At 53.5% G+C, this 19,095-nt stretch overlaps 1 protein-coding gene across 1 annotated transcript; it reads right to left on the reverse strand.

The window, feature by feature from the left end:
* Nucleotides 1-9,511: 9,511 nt before the first annotated feature.
* LOC118145542 (aldehyde dehydrogenase family 3 member B2) lies at nucleotides 9,512-18,781 on the reverse strand. The gene is made up of 10 exons (XM_035263517.3): nucleotides 18,547-18,781; nucleotides 14,042-14,204; nucleotides 13,495-13,605; nucleotides 13,171-13,291; nucleotides 12,914-12,999; nucleotides 12,718-12,799; nucleotides 11,945-12,331; nucleotides 11,056-11,222; nucleotides 10,288-10,387; nucleotides 9,512-10,026 (listed from the first exon to the last, which is right to left on the reverse strand). The coding sequence occupies exons 1-10, from the start codon at nucleotides 18,603-18,605 to the stop codon at nucleotides 9,842-9,844; spliced, it is 1,461 nt and encodes a 486-aa protein (XP_035119408.3). The 5' UTR covers nucleotides 18,606-18,781; the 3' UTR covers nucleotides 9,512-9,841.
* Nucleotides 18,782-19,095: the final 314 nt, after the last annotated feature.

The following is a 19,095-nucleotide window of genomic DNA, read 5'->3' on the forward strand; positions in this document are numbered from 1 at the left end:
ACTCCGTTTTCCAGGTGTGGACTGAAGAAGCTCCGGGGCTTGAGCAACTTGACTGAGTCCCTGGCAGGTGGCAGGAGAGGGAGTCAGCAGAGGAGCCTGCTGGCCTGGGTCTGGTCCCTCGTTGCTTGGGGTAGGGGGCTCATGGCACCCCCCACGCTGCTTTATGAGTCCCAGGCCATGGTCTTTCTTGGTAGCCCCCCTTCACCCCCCCAAAGGCTGCGATCCTGCCAACTTGGTGTGGGGCCTCTCAGGAAGGAAGGGCCTGCTCAGCAGACCTAGCTATTTTGGGGGCTACTGGGGGCCAGGGTGCTTCCTGCCAAGAGGTGCTGGTCGCCCAACTCCAGGGAGGACAGGAGGAGGGGTGCTGGAAGGTTTCACTTCCCTTAGCCGGGTTTCAGCTTCTGCTTTTCAGTGTGTGTTTATGGAACAGCACGGGGTCCAAGAGCCCCTGCAGGAGCCCTCAGAAACAGCAGCCCCAGTCCCGACAGTGTGTGTGCACGTGCGTGCATGTGTGTGCACCTGTGTGCGCATGCATGTGCATGAGAGCATCGTGTACCTGTGTGTGCGTGCGAGCATGTGTGCACGTGTGTGAGAGCGCAGGTGTGTATGTGTGTGAGCATGTATGTGTGTGCATGCATTCTGTGCACACTTGTGACCTGGCTCCGACCCTGCCTCCGTGACAGGCTGTGTGACCTGGAGAGATCCAGTGCCCTCTCTGGGCCTTGGCTCCTCCCTGTGAAATTCCCGGCCAAGGGCAGTTGAAAGGAATGAGGAAAAAAGGGCAGGCGTAAGCTTGACAATGGGCAAATGCAGACCCCAGCACGAGTGAGGGCAGAGGATGGTGGCATCATGAGCGCAATCACTGGGGCCAGTTTCCTCACTGCAGATGGGGAAACTGAGACCCAGAGAGGGGTCAGAGCTGTGGCGTTCCCCTGCGGCAGCGTCACCTCATTGCTGGCTGCAGTCGGAGCACGCCTCATGACCTGATGCTTTTCTTTCCTGTTCTTTTCTTTCTTTTCTCTTTTTTTGAGATGGAGTCTTGCTCTGCTGAGCAGGCTGGAGTGCAGTGGTACAATCTCAGCTCACTGCAACCTCTGCTTCCCGGGTTCAAGTGATTCTCCTGCCCCAGCCTCCTGAGTAGCTAGGATTACAGGTACCCGGGACTGCACCCAGCTCATTTTTGTATTTTTAGTAGAGACAGGGTTTCACCATCTTGGCCAGGCTGGTCTTGAACTCCTGACCTCGTGATCCCCCTGCCTTGGCCTCCCAAAGTGCTGCGATTAATAGGAGTGAGCCACCGCACCCGGCCACTACGCTATGCTTATAAAAGTTGCCACAGCCCTCAGCTCGGGGACACACTGCTTCGGGAGCTGTCTCGGTGTTCTCCTTACTTGTTGCAAGAAATATAATCTCCTGCTAAATCGTCCTGAAGCAACTGAGCCCACGCGTTGTGTGGGTAACAAAACTCTGGCCATCAGATTGGGCCGAATGGGGTTCTGGTCCTAACTCCCTGAGGCTCCCTAGGGCGAAGCAGTGGGCAGTGGCACCTCCCGCAGGGGAACCCACCCACGTGGCCCGAGAGGGTGGAGGGTGACTCCCTGGGATCTGCTTGGCGCCTGGCCCGCGGGGCCGTCGCTCGGCACTACCCCCAAAGTGCAGAAGCGGCGGCCTGGACCTTTGGCTGGGTCGTTGCTGCTCCCTCAGGGAAGAAAGCGGACGTTGACTGTGGGTTGACGAGGTGGGTAAATTCCCGGGCCCCGCAGTGGGGTCTCTGGACTTCGGCTTGGTGCAGCTCCCGTTTTGGGTTCTGTTTCTGGCTCTTGGTGCTCTGGGGGATTGAGAGACACCTGCCAGGCCAAGGGCAGCCCGCATCTGGGTAGACAGCAGTGGGACTGGTTTTGGGAATTAGTTCTTTTTAGAGAGACAGATTTTTTCACAGGAGGCTGAGCTGCGTCCCCCAGAGCCCCTTGCCACACCCCGGGTCACCAGTAGCAGGAGCTCTGCCATTTGAGGCAAAAAGTACTGTTTTCAGATACCGTTTTTATTATATCATCACACAAAGCAGGCAAGGCTGTATACACGTGCAACTGTTTACAAATCTGCTGTCCTGGGTACAAAGGCTAGAAGGAAATAGACAGAAAAATACCTGTTGAAATATCAGGGCTTTCTTCATTATTTTGTGAGATACTCTACAAAACATTACAGTGAGGTAGGACTATTTTAGCGCTAGAGAATCTGATAAAACGAATTTGTTCAAGAGCTTCTTTGTCAGCTGGGTGCCTTGGCTCACACCTGTACTCCCAGCACCTTGGGAGGCCGAGGGGGACAGATCGCTTGAGCCTAGGAGTTCAAGATCACCCTGGGAAACATAGGGAGACCCTGTCTCTATCAAAAAAGTCAAAAATCAGGGTGGGCGCAGTGGCTCACACCTGTAATCTCAGCACTTTGGGAGGCCGAGGCAGTGGATCACCTGAGGTCAGGAGTTTGAGACCAGCCTAGCCAACATAGCAAAACCCCATCTCTACTAAAAATACAAAAATTAGCCGGACTTGGGGGGCATGCCTGTGATCTCAGCTACTCAGGAGGCTGAGGCAGGAGAATCTCTTGATCCCAGGAGGCAGAGGTTACACTGAGCTGACCATTGCACTCCAGCGTGGGTGACATGATCAAAACTCTGTCTCAAAAAAAAATGAGTTGCGTGGTGACACACACCTGTGGCCCCAGCTACTCAGCAGGCTGAGGCAGGAGGATCACCTGAGCACAGGGAGTCGGAGGTTGCAGTGAGCCATTGTCATACCGCTGCATTCCAGGCTAGACGACAGAGTGAAACCTTATCACAAAAGAAAAAAACAGAGCTGTTTGTCAATATCCTTTTGTGGGTGTGCAAATAGTTCCACAGTACATCTTTGACCCGAGGAGATGAGTGTGTGTCAGTCTGAAGACCCAGGAGAGAATCTGCAAGGCTTGGCACTGTCACTAATAACGATCTGCTTCCTTACGTTATGACTGATATGACCAGCGCTGGCCTGTTCTGTCTCATTAAGGGGAGATTTGAAGACCTTATTCATGAAAACAGCATTAGCACTTTGCAGAAGGAAGCCCTGGGAACAGATGTCTGCATGAAGCACCTTTATTCTGTGAGAACTGGTATTTCTTAATGCCCATCTCCTGCAACTGGCCGAAGTCTCCATTCAGGTCCATGCCATAGTGTTTCGCTGCTAAACTCTAAGCTCGCCCCATAAAGCCTGTGCTGAGCCTGGAGTTGGTGTCAGCCACGACCTTTCTGATTGATCAGGTGTGCATGATGATAAATGAGCTTCACTTCCGTGAGGGAGAAGCAATGAGCCATCCATCTAAAGGTTCTGTTTGGCGTGAACCACACACCACACAGCAGTTTCTGCTCATTCACCCTCCGTCACAGAATGAATCAGTAAAGTCTTCATCACGAAGGAATGCGTCAGGGTGAACGGCGGCTTCTGGCTGCTGCTGTAGTTTTGGAAGGGTTAGATGTTCTGAGGAAAGTATGGTTTCTAGAGGCAAGCAATTCTGAAGCTCTTGTGCAGTGGAGTTGTTTGGTTGGTTGGTTGTTTTTGAGACAAGCTCTGGCTCCATCACCCAGGCTGGAGTGCAGTGGCCTGATCTTGGCTCACTGTGACCTCCAACTTCCAGGTTCAGTCCAGCAGTCCTCCCGCCTCAGCCTCCCGCAGAGCCGAACTACAAGCATGCACCTGGCCAATTTTTGTATTTCCTTTTTAGAGATAGGGTCTTGCTGTGTTGTCCAGGCTGGTCTCAAACTCCTGACCTCGTACTCTGCCCACCTCCGCCTCCCAAAGTGCTGGGATTACAGGAGTGAGCCACTGCACCCAGCCAGGGAAACATATTTTTCTAACAATTAAAAAATGGATCTTCTCCATAAAATACCAATATGGTATAGGCAATTCAAGATTTTGTGTTTCCTTTGTTTTTAATAAAATTGAAAGGTACCGGACAGTCACTGTGGCTCATGCAATTCCAGAACTTTGAAAAGCTGAGGCAGGAAGATATTTGAGACCTGGGCAACACGGCAAGACCATGTCCCTACATATATACATATATATATATTAACCAGGGGTGGCGGCACATGCCTACCCTAGTCCCAGCTACTCAGGAGGCTGAGGTGGGAGGATCACTTGAGCCAGGGAGGTTGAGGCTGCAGTGAGCCAAAATCATGCCACTGCCCTCCAGTCTAGGTGTTGGAGCAAGACCCTGTTTCATCAATTTGAAACAGACCCTTTTTCAAAAAAAAGCAAAGGATAATTAAAAACAAAAATTTAAGAGTAATAAGGGTTTTTAAAAATCCTAATATACAAATCTATAGAGGAAGTTTCCAAAAGTAATGGGTACTTAATAAGAAAACAATAAGAAAGGTATAAAACATGTTCTTTATTGAGAAAAAAGTAATTTTGTGTAATTCAGAAGTTATTTAAAGGGAGTTTTTAAATAAGAACTTAAGAAAGAAATAGAAAAAAGGTAAAAGGAACCCATAAGTAGATGAGAGAGAGAGGTAAAGAAAGCTATGGATGTGAAGCAGTGAGAATAATTTTGTACAGGAAAGAATCCTGTATGGTCAGTGTCTGTCCTAGACTGAAACGACTGCACGTTTAAGACAGAGGAAATACCAGGCAGTCCAAGCATGTCGCAGGTGTCTGAGTAAGTCATGACAAGGCTCGTGAATGGGAACTTACAATGAAAATGTCAGGTGTCACAAAGGATGTAAAGGTCCTCTTCAAGGAGAACTACAAACCACTGCTCAAGGAAATATGAGAGGACACAAACAGATGGAAAAACAGTCCATGCTCATAGTTAGGAAGGATCAATATTGTAAAAATGGCCATACTGCCCAAAGTAATTTACAGATTCAGCACTATCCCCATCAAACTACCTATGACTCTCTTCACAGAAATGGAAAACACCACCTTAAACTCCATGTGGAACCAAAAGAGAGCCCACATAGCGAAGACAGTCCTAAGCAAAAAGAACAAAGCTAAAGGCATCACGCTACCTGACTTCAAACTATACTACAAGCCTACAGTAATCAAAACAGCTTGGTACTGGTACCAAAACAGAGATGTAGACCAATGGAACAGAACAGAGGCCTCGGAAATAACACCACACATCTACAACCATCTGATCTTTGACAAACCTGACAAAAATAAGCAATGGGGGAAAGGATTCCCTGTTGAATAAATGGTGTTGGGAAAACTGGCTAGCCATGTGCAGAAGCTGAAACTAGACTCCTTCCTGACACCTTACACTAAAATTAACTCCAGATGGATTAAAGACTTAAACATAAGACCTAACACTGTAAAAACCCTAGAAGAAAACCTCTGCAAAACCATTCAGGACATAGACAGGCAAGGACTTCATGACTAAAACACCAAAAGCACTGGCAACAAAAGCCAAAATAGACAAATGGGATCTAATTAAACTGCAGAGCTTCTGTACAGCAAAAGAAACAGTCATCAGAGTGAACCCACAACCAACAGAATGGGAAAAAATTTTACAATCTACCCATCTGACAAAGGGCTAATATCCAGAATCTACAAAGAACTAAAACAGATTTACAAAAAAAAAAACAAACAAGCCCATTCAAAAGTGGGCGAAGGACATGAAAATACACTTTACAAAAGAAGACATACATGAGGCCAACAAACATATGAAAAAATGCTCATCATCACTGGTCATTAGAGAAATGCAAATCAAAACTACATTGAGATACCATCTCATGCCAGTTAGAACGGCGATCATTAAAAAATCTGGAGACAACAGATGCTGGAGAGGATGTGGAGAAATAGGAACACTTTTACACTGTGGGTGGGAGTGTAAATTATGGAAGACAGTGTGGCGATTCCTCAAGGACCGAGAAATAGAAATTCCATTTGACACAGCAATCTCACTAATGGGTATATATCCAAAGGATTATAAATCGTTCTATTATAAAGTCACATGCACACATATGCTCATTGCGGCACTGTTTACAATAGCAAAGACCTGGAACCAACCCAAATGCCCATTGATGATAGACTGGACAGGGAAAATGGGGCACATATACACCATGGAATACTATGCAGCCATAAAAAATGATGAGTTATTGTCCTTTGTAGGGACATGGTTGAATCTGGAAACCATCATTCTCAGCAAACTGACACAAGAACAGAGGATCAAACACCTCATGTTCTCTCTCACTCATAGGTGGGTGTTGAACAATGAGAACACATGGACACAGGGAGGGGAGCATCACACACTGGGGCCTATTGCGGGGGGACTAGGGAAGCGACAGTGGGGGGTAGAGAGATTGGGGATGAATAACAGAGGGAGAAATGCCGGTTATAGGGGATGGCGGATGGAAGCAGCTAACCACGTTGCCATGTATGTACCTACGCAACAATCCTGCATGATCTGCACATGTACCCCAGAACCTAAAATATGATTACAAACATATATTTCTTCTTTTAAAAAAGAACATGTTGGCTATAATTAGATGAAATTATTTGTAACAGGTTTTTTTGTTTGTTTGTTTTTATTTTTGTTTTTTTCTTTTTTTTGAGATGGAGTCTCTCTCGTTCGCCCAGGCTGGAGTGCAGTGGCGTGATCTTGACTCACTGCAATCTCCACCAGAGTTCAAGCCATTCTCCTGCCTCAGCCTCCCGAGTAGCCGGGATTACAGGTGCGTGCCACCACACCCAGCTCATTTTTCTATTTTTGGTAGAGACGGGATTTCACCATGTTAGTCAGACTGGTTTTGAACTCCTGATCTTGTGATCCACCCACCTCAGCCTCCTAAAGTGTTGGGATGTTGGAATTAGAAGCGTGAGCCACCGCGCCCCGGCACTGTGCCAGTGTAGATTCATTCTGTGTTCTTAGTTTTTCTTAATGCGGCTGAGTTGTTTCATGTCACCAGGACTTCCTGTGGTATTAGTAATGTATTCCCTGCTTACTGGCCTAGGAAACACAGGTTGCTTAGGGAGACTGAGCTTTAAAGGTTTTCCCATGCATGGAACTTTCCGTATCGCTTTTAAAGTCTTTTGTTTGTTTGTTCTGAGACAGAGTCTTGCTCTGTCGTCCAGGCTGGAGTGCAGTGGCGCTATCTCGGCTCACCGCAACCTCCGCCTCCTGGGTTCAAGCAATTCTCCTGCCTCAGCCTCCCGAGTAGCTGGGATTACAGGTGCCCGCCACCATGACCAGCTAATTTTTGTATTTTTAGTAGAGACGGGGTTTTACCATGTTGGTCCAGGCTGACCACGTGATCTGCCACCTCGGCCTCCCAACGTGCTGAGATCACAGCATGAGCCACCTCGCCCGGCCTTCCTTTTGAAGTCTTTTGATTGTCACTGTGGTTAAATGAGTAACTATTATTTAGCAGTGATCTCTGATTTGGTTGAAGAAAGTCATTCCAACTTTCTGACATCTTTAGATCGAAGGTTTTCCCAGGATCCAAATCCTAAATTAAGCCATCTGGCCTAAAATCAACTTTGAGATTCTTCCAGAAGGGCCTCCTGGAGTGCCTCAAAGTTTGTGTATCTCATCTTTTGGAGAGATTAAATGACCGGGCTTATTTGGTGAGTAACACGGGAAGCATTGCCAGACAGAAATGGTGTTTAACTTCCCGTAAGTAATGTCTGTGTAAGTGTGTCACTAAAACGTGGGCAACGGTCTGAAGTCCTCAAACTCTGGTGTGCCAGGATACATCCATGACTGTGATCACCGTGTTGGGTGGTTGTATGCTGCGGAAATGCTTAAACCTCCTGTCAATCGTCAGCCGTCTTCAGATCTCGGCCTGGCTGTTCCGGGCTTTGTCACTCACGGTTATTCTTCATTTTTGAGTCATGGTCTCACTCTGTCGCCCAGGCTGGAGTACAGTGGCCCCAGCTTTGAGTGGTCCAATCTTTCTGGCCCAAACCAACATATATCTTGTACGTATTGATGGATGCCTTATGTCTCCCTGAAATGTATAAATGCAAGCTGTGACCCGACCACCTTGGGCTTATGTCCTCAGGATCTCCTAAGGGCTGTGTCACGGGCCATGGTCAGATTAAATCTCTTCAAATATTGTACGGAGTCTGACTCTTTGGGTTGACATCTGCAATAACTTGACCAAGTGTCCTTTGTGAACAAAGGTGGAAGGATTCACTTTTTCTCCCTATTTGATTCCCACAAAATTCAGAAACTATTCATGAATATTCTTATTTATATAACATCAGCCAAAAATTAAAATAAAAATAAATCCCTGCTCTCTGTAAGCAGGATACAATTAGAAACAGTGATTATATTAGCAAGGTTTGGACTGAAATACCGTATTTTAGAAATGTGGGCTGGGCATGGTGGCTCACGCCCGTAATCGCAGCATTTTGGGAGACCGAGAGAGACGCTTGAGCCAAGGTTTGACAGCAGACTCCGCAACATCGTTCTAAATCTGAGATTTCCTTTAGGATCCAGATGTGTGGAGACCCCATTCTACAAGGTAAGTTCAACCTCAGAGAGGGAGGCTCTCCAGAACAGATGAGTTTATTTGGGAAGTCCAGAGGATCGCTGGGAGTGTGAGGACGGACCCCAGCTACACACTGGGGGCCGCAGCCACGGGGATGCTTTTAAAGCAGAAGGCCGTGTTAGCGGCTTTGAAACAAGGTTCATAGGTCACAAGCTGATCGCAGGAGTTAGAGACGGCCGTGCTAGGGAAGCGTCTGCAGTTCACGGGGAATGCTACAGGCTCAGGACGTGCTCTCCATATGCCCTGTGTCTCATCTAAGTGCAGGAGTGTCTTGTGAAAAATCCTGTTGCGGGCATGTGTGTGAGGGCTTCCTTGTGACCTCCCCGACTCCATTTTGTTAGCATTTGACGTAAGTGACTCCATTTTGGTTCCAGCAACTTTCACATAAGGAAACTGAGGCTCAGAGAAGTCAAGGGACTTGCCACAGGCCCCAGTAACGCTGCGCAGTGGAGTGAGGCCGACCCCAGCTTTCCCAGTGGACGCAGCAGCTGCAGGTGAGTGCAGGGTGCAGTGTGAGCCAGGGAGTGGTGCAGAGACCGGTGTGAGATGTGGGAGGGTCCCTGGGGGAGGCGGTGCCGGTGCGGCTGGGATGGGGCAGAGGTGGACCTGTGCGTGCCTAGAGGAGAGAACTCCACGCTCTGAACCCTTCAGCGCTGCTGCCCCTAAGAAGGCAGGGCACTGGCCGGGCACAGTGACTCACGCCTGTAATCCCAGAAGTTTTGGAGGCCGAGGCGGGTGGATCACGAGGTCAAGAGATCGAGACCACCCTGGTCAACATGGTGAAACCCCGTCTCTACTAAAAATACAAAAAATTAGCTGGGCATGGTGGCGCATGCCTGTAGTCCCAGCAACTCGGGAGGCTGAGGCAGGAGAATTACCTGAACCCAGGAGGCGGAGTTTGCGGTGACCCAAGATCGCGCCATTGCACTCCAGCCTGGGTAACAAGAGCGAAACTCCATCTCAAAAAAAAAAAAGGCAGGGCACTGTCCTTCCCGGGGTAAAGCTATCACAGGACTGGGCCTGGCCAACCGTGACTGAGAGAGCAAAGGGCTGGAATTGGGGAGGGTGGGGTGAGTGGGGACACTTGGCACGTTTTGCGGCCTCTTGGCCTCTCTCGAACGAATGGCGTCCCCCAGATAGAAGCAGGACCTTGTTTTCAATCCCGGCAGCCAGGATGCAGTCATGTGACAGCTCCACCAACCTCAGGCTGGGGGACCCCACGGTCTGGAGGATCAATGTGAGTTGAGGGGCACAGAGCCCCTCAGGGCTAGACTCAGGTTTCTCTGTGCGACCCGTTGGAGGCGGGCAGGGTGCTCACAGGAGGGTGCAGCTGTGGGAGCCCAGGGCCCAGCGGACCAGCTCCTGCATGCTGTGGGAATAGGGAGGGTAGCGGATGTTGTTGAGCTCCTCTAGGCCAGCGGGGCAGAGCAGGCAGGCGCGGTGGTGGGAGAAGGTGTCGAAGGTGAACTTGCCGTGGTACCGGCCCGTCCCGCTGTGGCCTGTGTGGGCGCAGAGAGCGAGGGCCTGAGCCAGGTCACCCACGCAGCCTCAGCAGCAGCCCGCTGCCTAGCCAGGGGCACACAGCTGGCAGGGAGCTCAGAGAGAGCCAGGCCATTCACTGAGACATTTTACAGAGAGGGAAACTGAGGCCTTGAGAGGCCCAGGGCCCGGATCAAGGTTGAACAGTGAGTGAAGGGACTTCCTGGGTCTGGGGTTCCAAACCCAAGCTTCGCTGGGGGTGGAAATGGGCAGGGACTCACCGACGCCCCCCAGCGGCAGGGACGGCAGAGTCATGTAGATGAAGCCCTCATTGCCTCCAAAGCTGCCACTGCTGGTCCGCTCCAACATCTGGTTCACAACCTGCCGCGGAGTGGGAAGGGGGCAGTGGGCTCCAGGCATGGGAAGAGGGCTTGAGCCCCACCCATTCCACAGCAGTGGTGGAGGAGGCCCACCTCATCCTCGCCTGTCCCTCCACCCTCTATCAGGCAATCATCTCCGCTCTACCCATCTTGCAGGGGGTGGTGGGGACAGCACACTCAGTGAGGGTCAGGGTGCTGCGAGTGTCGGGGTGCCATGGGGGTGATTACCACCATGGTGCAAAGACCAGGAAACCCTGCAGGACCACAGGGAGCCAGTGGCCTTGAGTTGTGTCATGAGGTTAGGATGCTGCAGTAGGGGGTGCAGGCCCCACCACAACCCGCTGGGTTCTGGCTGCCAGGCCCCGGCTCTGCCCGGTCCCTGACCTCCACTCAGGGCCTCTGCTGGCCCGTGCAGAACCTTTGCACAGTCCAGGTGCAGGCTTCTCCCTCCTGGACAAAAGGCGGGCCCACCACATGCCTGGTGGGTTTGGACCATACCCCTTCTGCCAGGCATCCTCGCCGGATGCAGTCTTACCAGGTGGCCTAGATATAGTTACCCTTGAGGTATCTGCTGCCCCAAAGCCCTCCTGAGAAGGGCTGTGAAAGGAGACGGGCCAGTCTGTGCCCCTTTCAGCCCCTCCATTGCCGCCAGCCCGGCCGCGCCCCCACCTGGCTGCTGTTGGAGAAGGCGTACAGGGCCAGGGGCTTCTCCCTCCGGTTGATGAACTCGATGGCCTCGTCCATGCCCTGCACGTTCATGATGGGTAGGATGGGCCCGAAGATCTCCTCCTGCATCACCGGCTCCGTCTCCTGCACATCCACCAGCACCGTGGGGGCTGCGGGGCACCAGAGATGGCTCAGCCCTGGGGCCACAGTCAGGACAGCCCCCAGGGGTGGGGGTAGCAGTGGGGACATGGCCAAGAGCCATGGCTCCAGGCCCGGATCCCTGGGTCTGACTTCCCAGGGCTCCAGGATTTGGGGTGTCTAGGGAAGAAAGTCTCCCCACAGCCCCCAGAAGGGACCCTAGGGCTTCCCCAGCCTGCCCAGGGCCTGTGGGGCCCAGAGAATCCCCCCATCTTGGTCCCACAGTCAGGGGTGATGGGACCTCAGAACCTTGGAGTTCATGAGGCAACAGCGTCCAAGAATGTTGGAGCTGCAGTGTCCTGTGAGCTGCTGAGCTGTTCGGCCCAGGAGACCGGGGGCTCAGGGTGGGGCCGTCAGAGTTTGGAACCCGGGGGTCGTGGGCTCGGAGAATCTGAGGTCGTGGCCCTTCAGGACAGCCGGTGGTGAGATGGGAGTTCATCTGAGCACGGTGGGCCCTGGAGCCCGGGGTCTGAGCTCAGTGAATCCAGGGCTGAGGGACCAGAGTTTGGCCTCATGGGGCCACAGGCTCAGAAGCACGGAGACAGATTAGTGGCACCGGAGCTGTGGCTCCAGGTCAGGCTCTGGCGGTGGGGCCAGATTTCAGGTACGGGCCCAGATTCATGGCCCAGCTTGGGCACTCCAGTGAGGAGGGGTCTCGGCCCACGTGGGCTGTGGCGGGGACAGCGGGACTCACCGATGTAGCGATCGCACTCGTCGCTCTGGCCCCCAATGGCCACGCGGCCGCAGCCCAGCAGTGCCCGCAGCCGCTGGAACTGTTTCTGGTTGATGATGCGGCCCAGATTTGGGGAGCTCTGGGGGTCGTCGCCATAGAAACGGGTGATGGCGCTCTGCAGGGCAGGCAGCAGCCTCTCCTGCATCTCAGGGCTACACAAGAGGTAGTCAGGGGCCACGCAGGTCTGGCCGGCGTTGAAGTAGCGGAACCAGGCCACGCGGTTGGCCACGATCTGGGCGTCACAGTCATCGTCCACATAGCAGGGGTTCTTGCCCCCCAGCTCCAGGGTGACGGGCGTCAGGTGCTTGGCGGCGGCAGTCATGACAATCTTGCCCACGCGAGGGCTCCCTGGGCATGGAAGGAAACCAGAGTGGCCATTCAGTGACCTGGACCAGGCCGGGGCCCGCTCCTCCTTGGAGAGGTGGTAGAGTCAGCGGGCTTGCCCACTGTCGACTCTTGCCCACTGTCTTCATAGAAAACCTTCACGGCCCAAGTCCTGGCCTGCTTCCCACCTCTCCTGGCCGGTTCTGCCTCACCCACTGGGACCTGCCTCCAGCCCGGCCACCCCAGGGTCCAATTCCTCCAGTGTGCCCGGGGCCTGGCCTGCACTGGCAGATGGCTTCTGCCAGCTCCAGCTTCCCATGCTGGCCCCAGCCCCCTCCCTCCACAGTCCTCCCGCCCTCTCCCCTGCTGTTCCCTCTGCATGCTCTGGGACCCTGGCCTGGCCCCCTCACCTGTGAAGAAGATGTAGTCGAACTTGTGCTTCAGCAGCTGCCCCGTCTCCTCAGGCCCGCCCAGCACCACGGCAAAGCAGCTCTGCAAGGTGGGACGGGCTGCTCAGGGGCAGGCTCTGGGGCCAGCAGGGCATCCTCAGCCCGCAGCGGGGAGGTGTGGGGGCGCCGGGAGCTGCCGGGACAGGGCCACCCTCACCTGGTCCAGGTACCGCGGCAGCACCTCAGCCAACACCTTCTCTGTGCCCCGACTGATTTCTGATGGTTTCAGCACCACGCAGTTCCCTGCACGGGCAGATGGGGCCGTCACTGGGGGAGCCAGGGTCCCCGCACCCACCCAGGGTCTGGGCTGGGAGGGCACATGAGGCCGAGGGTGTTGCATAGGCAGGATTCTGGGGGCCTCTTTGGGAAGGGCTGCTGGGCAGGGAGGGTATGGAATTCAGAACCCCTCCTCACCTGCGGCGAGAGCGCCCACCAGGGGCACCAGGCTGAGGTTCATGGGTAAGTTCCAGGGTGCGATGATGAGGACCAGGCCAAAGGGCTCCTTCCGGACGAAGGCTGAGTCCAGCTTTGTGAACTGCACAGGGCAGACATGAGAGCCTGCCAAGGGCCACCCCAAACCCACCCACCTCACACTTGTAGCCTCAGCTCCCTGTGCAATGGAGTCCCAGGAGAGACGAGAAAGTCAGTGACTTGCCCGGGCTCAGGGGCAGGAAGCAGCCTGGGTCAGAGCTGCCCAGTGCTCTGCCCTGCCCTCCCGCTGTGGCCAGCATGGCTCACCAAGTTTGTGGACGCTGGCGTGTCCTTCATCCAGGCCTGCAGGTTCTTGAGAGCGAGGTTGATCTCATTCTGGCAAATGATGAGCTCAGATATGTCTGAATCGAAGGCTGACTGTGGTGGAGGTGGAATGCCGAGTGGTCAGGCCCAGAGCTGGCCCAGGAGGGGTCTAGGATCTGAGGAGGGCACACGCAGGCACCACCCCCACCAGATACATGGAGACAGCTCCTATGGGAGGCGCTGCAGTCCCCTGGGAACTGCACATGGCTGCAATTCTGATCTGGAACTTTCTGGCTGTGTGGCCTTGGCAAGGAAGTGACTTTAACCCCTGAGTGCCTCAGTTTCCCCATTTGCAACATGGGGCCAGCCATCGAGCCTGCATCGCAGAGTGGCCGTGAGTGTTATGAGTGAAGGTCAGGTGACTGTCACAGGGAGGGGTCTGTTGATCAGAATAAAACTAGGGACAGAGCCAGTCACTGGGGGCACGGACGCTCCTGAAGGACCGGGATGACGCTCCAGCCCCTGCCTGCACCCACCCTCCACGGCCCACCTTGTGCAGGTCCTGGGCCAGCGCGTCGTGCAGAAGCTGCTTGTTTTCTTGAAGGAAGCGGCCGAGAGCCTGGAGTTGCTCAGCCCGGAACGCGGCCGGCCGAGTGCACCCCGAGTGGAAGGCCTCCCTCAGTCGCCGCAGCGTGTCCTCAAAGGGGTCCGTCCTGCCGGAGGGTGCAGCATGAACTGCGTAGCCAGGGCTGCCCATCCTTCATGGGCACCCTCCAGCCACCCCAGCGTCTGCACACCCTTGTCCCAGCTGCACCCATGGGAGTTCACAGGCACCCCCCACCTCACACACACACAGAATGACCCCACAGGCACCCCCCACCTCACACACACACAGAATGACCCCACGGGGGCTGGGGCTGCCTGCACCCCCTCCGCTCACCTGCCTCCCAGGCGCACCCTTGAGGGAGGGCCCTGGGCTTGACCTCCCCCACTCCAAGGAGGGATTTCCCGTCTCGGTGCACTGGAAGTCCAGCATACTCCATACCTCGGGTGACCCCTTTGCCCGCCATGCCAGCTCTTCCCTGCTCTTCCCCTCCTTGTACACACATACCCACCCACATTGGCACCTGGTCACCCCTTCACCCAGACCACCCAGATGGAACAGGGTCTCCCCTGGATCTTCCTCCCTTCTGGGACTAAACAAGGAACTCGGAGGGGTCTTTGCGTCAGAAATCACAGAGCTTTGGGGTGGCAGATGGGGAAACTGAAGCCATAGGCATGCCCTAGCACTGAGGAGGGTTTGGCACCTGCTCTGTGGAGGGGGGTGGCACTCAGTTGGTCCTGGAAGGAAGCAGAAGCGGAGGAGAGAGCTCCGGGGCTGGCATCCATGGGCACAAGTGGCAGGTGGGGATAGGTTGGCAGAGAGGAGACTGCCCCAGGGCGTGAACCTCTCTGGGCTTTAGCCAGAGGGCCCAGGGGAAGCCCAGTGGCATCTGGAGAGGAGAGATCAGGACAGGGTCGGGGAGGTCCCAGGGGACACTCAGGAGGATTGCCAGGCCCCGGCAAGGGCTCTGAGCACCCCAACCCAGAGACTGAAGAATGCCTTGCAAATCCTGTGTCTGTGTATCCGTGTGTCTGCTTGTCTTTGTGTCTTTGTATATCTTTGTGTGTCTATGTGTGTGTCTCTGTGCATATGGGTGTCTGTCTTTGTGTATGTTTGCATGTATGGGTGTCTGTGTGTGTGTGTGTGTATGAGTGTCAGGGTGTTTGTGTGTCTGTGTATATGGCTATCTGTGTGTCTTTGGGTTTCTGTGTGTCTTTGTATGGATATCTGTGTCTTCATGTATCTGGGTGTCTGTGTGTGTCTTTATGTGTATAAGTATCTGGGTGTCTGAATGTGTATATGGGTGTCGGTGTGTCTATTTGTTATATAGGTATCTATGTGTCTGTGTATGAGTGTGTGTCTGGGTATCTGTGTGTGTGTGTATAGGTGTCTGTGTGTGTGTGTATGGGTATCTGTGTGGCTGTGTGTGTAGAAGTGTCTGTATGTATATATGGGTGTCTCTGCATCTGTGGGTGTCTGTGTGTATGTGGGTGTCTGTGTGTGTATGGGTGTCTGTGTGTGTGTGTATGGGTATCTGTGTGGCTGTGTATGGGTATCTGTGTGGCTGTCTGTGTAGAAGTGTCTGTGTGTATATATGGGTGTCTCTGCATCTGTGGGTGTCTGTGTCTGTGTGTATGTGGGTGTCTGTGTGTGTATGGGTGTCTGTGTGTGTGTGTGTGTGTCTGGGTATATGTGTGTGTGTATGGGTGTCTGTGTGTGTGTGTGTGTATGGGTATCTGTGTGGCTGTGTATGGGTGTCTGTGTGTCTGTGTGTGTATACGGGTGTCTGTGCATCTGTGGGTGTCCGTTTGTGTGTGTATGGGTGTCTGTGTGTCTGTGTGTGTGTGTGTATATGGGTGTCTGTGTGTCTATGTGTGTATGGGCGTCTGTCTGTGTATAGGTGTCTGTGTGTCTGTGAATGTCCATGTCTGTATATATGGGTGTCTGTGTGTCTATGTATGTATGTGTGTCTATGTGTGTATAGGTGTGTGTACGTCTCAGAGTGTCCATGTGTCTGTGTGTGTATATGGATATCTGTGCATCTGTGGGTGTCTGTGTGTATGTATGTGTCTGTGCATCTGTGGGTGTTTGTGTGCCTATGTGTGTATGGGTGTCTGTGAGTGTGTGTATGGGTGTCTGTGTGTCTGTATCTGTATGTGTCTGTGTGGGTGTCTGTGTCTGTGGGCATCTGTGTGTCTGTGTGTGTATGGGTGTCTGTGTGTCTGTGTCTGTGTGTCTGTCTGTGTGGGTGTCTGTATGTCTGTGCGTGTATGGGTGTCTCTGTGTCTGTGTGTCTGGGTGTCTGTGAGTGTCCGCGTGTCTGTGTGTGTATATGGGTGTCTGTGAGTGTCTGTGTGTCTGTGTGTGCATGGGTGTCTTTGTGTCTATGTGTGCATGGGTGTCTGTATGTGTATGGATGTCCGTGTGTCTGTGTGTATGAGTGTCTGTATGGGTGTCTGTGTGTCTGTGTGTCTATGGTGTCTGTGCATCTGTGGGTGTCTGTGTGTGTATGGGTGTCTGTGTGTCTGTGTCTGTGTGTCTGTGCGTGTATATGGGTGTCTGTATGTGTATGGATGTCTGTGTGTCTGTGTGTATATGGGTGTCTGTGTGTCTGTGGGTGTCTGTGTGTCTGTGTGTATGTGGTGTCTGTGCATCTGTGGGTGTCTGTGTGTCTGTGTGTATACGGTGTCTGTGCATCTGTGGGTGTCTGTGTGTATGGGTGTCTATGTGAGTATGGATGTCTGTGTGTCTGTGTGTATATGGGTGTGTGGGTGTCTGTGTGTCTGTGTGTGTATGGGTGTCTGTGGCTGTGTGGCTGTGTGTGTATGGGTGTCTGTGTGTATGAGTGTCTGTGTGTGTGTGTATGGATGTCTGTGTGTCTGTGCATGTGTGGGTGTCTGTGTGTGTATGGGTGTCTGTGGGTCTGTGAGTGTCTGTGTGTCTGTGCGTGTATATGGGTGTCTGTGTGTGTATGGATGTCTGTGTGTCTGTGTGTATATGGGTGTCTGTGTGTCTGTGTGTATGTGGTGTCTGTGCATCTGTGGGTATCTGTGTGTCTGTGTGTATACAGTGCCTGTGCATCTGTGAGTGTCTGTGTGTCTGTGTGTATGGGTGTCTGTGTGTGTATGGATGTCTGTGTGTCTGTGTGTATATGGGTGTGTGGGTGTCTGTGTGTCTGTGTGTGTATGGGTGTCTGTGGCTGTGTGGCTGTGTGTGTATGGGTGTCTGTGTGTATGAGTGTCTGTGTGTGTGTGTATAGATGTCTGTGTGTGCATGTGTGGGTGTCTGTGTGTGTATGGATGTCTGTGGGTCTGTGTGTATATGGGTGTCTGTGTGTGTACTGGTGTCTGTGTCTGTGTGGGTGTCTGTGTGTATGGGTGTCTGTGGATCTGTGGGTGTCTGTGTGTTTGTGTGTCTGTGTGTGTGTTTGGGTGTCTGTGTGTCTGTCTGTGTATGGGTGTCTCTGTGTGTGTGTGTGCCTGTATGTCTGTGGGTGTCTGTGTCTGTGTGTGCATGGGTGTCTGTATGTTTGTGTGTCTGTGAGTGTGTGTATGGGTGTCTGTGTGTTTGTGTATGTGTGTAGGTGTCTGTGGATGTTTGTGTGTCTGTGCATGAGTGTCTGTGTGTGTGTGTGTCTGTGGATGTGTCTGTGTGTGTATCTGTGTGTCTGTGTGTGTATGGGTGTCTGAGCCTTTATGTGTGTGTGGGTGTCTGCATGTCTGTATGTTTATCTGTGGGTGTCTGTGTGTCTGTGGATGTCTGTGTGTGTGTCTGTCGGGGGGTGTCTGTGTGTCTGTGTGGGGGGGTGTCTGTGTGTTTGTGTGTGGGTGGGTGTCTGTGTCTATGCGTGTCATGTGTGTATCTGGGTGTGGATCTGTGCTACCTCAGCCTCGGCAGCAGGTCACAGGGCTATGCCCAGGGCTGCTGCCTCAGACCCGCATTGGTGAGGCAGGGGCGGCGAGTGGCAAGCTGAGCCTTAGCATCCGAGGTGGGTGCCCTGGAGGCTGGTGGCCTCATCTGCACTTGCACTGCTTCAATCCCCAATTCACATCCAGATCCCAGCCCTGGTGCCCCTGGTCGTCTGTCCATAAATCTGCCTTCTCCCTTAGCCTGGGAGCTCCTCAAAGGGAGGACGGGGTCTGTCCCCATCCCTGGGGCTTCTGGGGAACAGGATTCTTCAGCACTCCGGAGTGCTTCCCAGGAGCCTGCCACAGGGGAAAGTGAGGCTCAGAAGACACCAGCGCCCACCTCCCTCTCCCGAGCAAGCCCCTGCTCATGGCCCCATCACCCTGCAGTGCTAGCCCCTTAGTGGGCTCACCCCCAAACCCACATGCCATGGCCAAATATCCCTTTCCCTCCATGCCCCTGGTCTCCACCAATGTACCCCACCAGGTAAAACCTGCACTTTACCTGGAGCCCCCAGCTGGCCCTCGCCCTGTGGCCCCACGTACCCCAGTGTGGGCTCTGCTCCCGGGCCCTTCACCGCACTTCCACCCTCTTCCTTGGACATGCTGCCTCCTGATGTGCTGGCTCTGCTCCCACCTCCCGTCCTCAGCCCTCCTGGGCTGACTGCGATCCTCCCAGAGCCTGGTGCCCATGCCTGGCAATGGGCTGATGCTCAGGATTACCCAACAGGCGTGGGGCAGGGCTGCACCTCCTAATTCCCACACCTACACTTTTCTCACTGCCAGGACCTACAACTGCTCTGTATCTGCCCTGCTCATCCAGGGCCCTGCCCCCGGGAGCCACACTGCACAACCGGCTTGGGAACAGGTTGGTCAACTCCAGGTTGTCTGAAACTTTGCTGTGTTTTTACTGGAATGGCTAGCAGGGAATTACCTCATCAGGAAAAACGTCCCCCAGGGGAAGGTCACAGGATGAAAATATCAGCAGGACCCTGGTGGCAAATGCTGCCTCCTCTAGGAAGCCCTCAGAGCCCCCAGCCACAGTGGTCCCAGGCCCCCCATGGCCCCACCAAGGGTCTCTATGCTAAATCTTCA

Source organism: Callithrix jacchus, chromosome 10 (genome assembly GCF_049354715.1).
Source record: "Callithrix jacchus isolate 240 chromosome 10, calJac240_pri, whole genome shotgun sequence".
In the NCBI taxonomy this organism is placed as follows: domain Eukaryota; kingdom Metazoa; phylum Chordata; class Mammalia; order Primates; family Cebidae; genus Callithrix; species Callithrix jacchus.

What these genes read in the sequence shown, in the direction of transcription:
- LOC118145542 (XM_035263517.3), bottom strand. Translation starts at nt 18,605, where the DNA reads ATGTCCAAGGAAGAGGGTGGAAGTGCGGTGAAGGGCCCGGGAGCAGAG. An exon ending in GGAGCAGAGCCCACACTGGG is followed by an intron (nt 14,205 to 18,546) that starts GTACGTGGGGCC and finishes ACCCTCCGGCAG; the next exon opens with GACGGACCCCTTTGAGGACA. An exon ending in TGGCCCAGGACCTGCACAAG is followed by an intron (nt 13,606 to 14,041) that starts GTGGGCCGTGGA and finishes CCTCCACCACAG; the next exon opens with TCAGCCTTCGATTCAGACAT.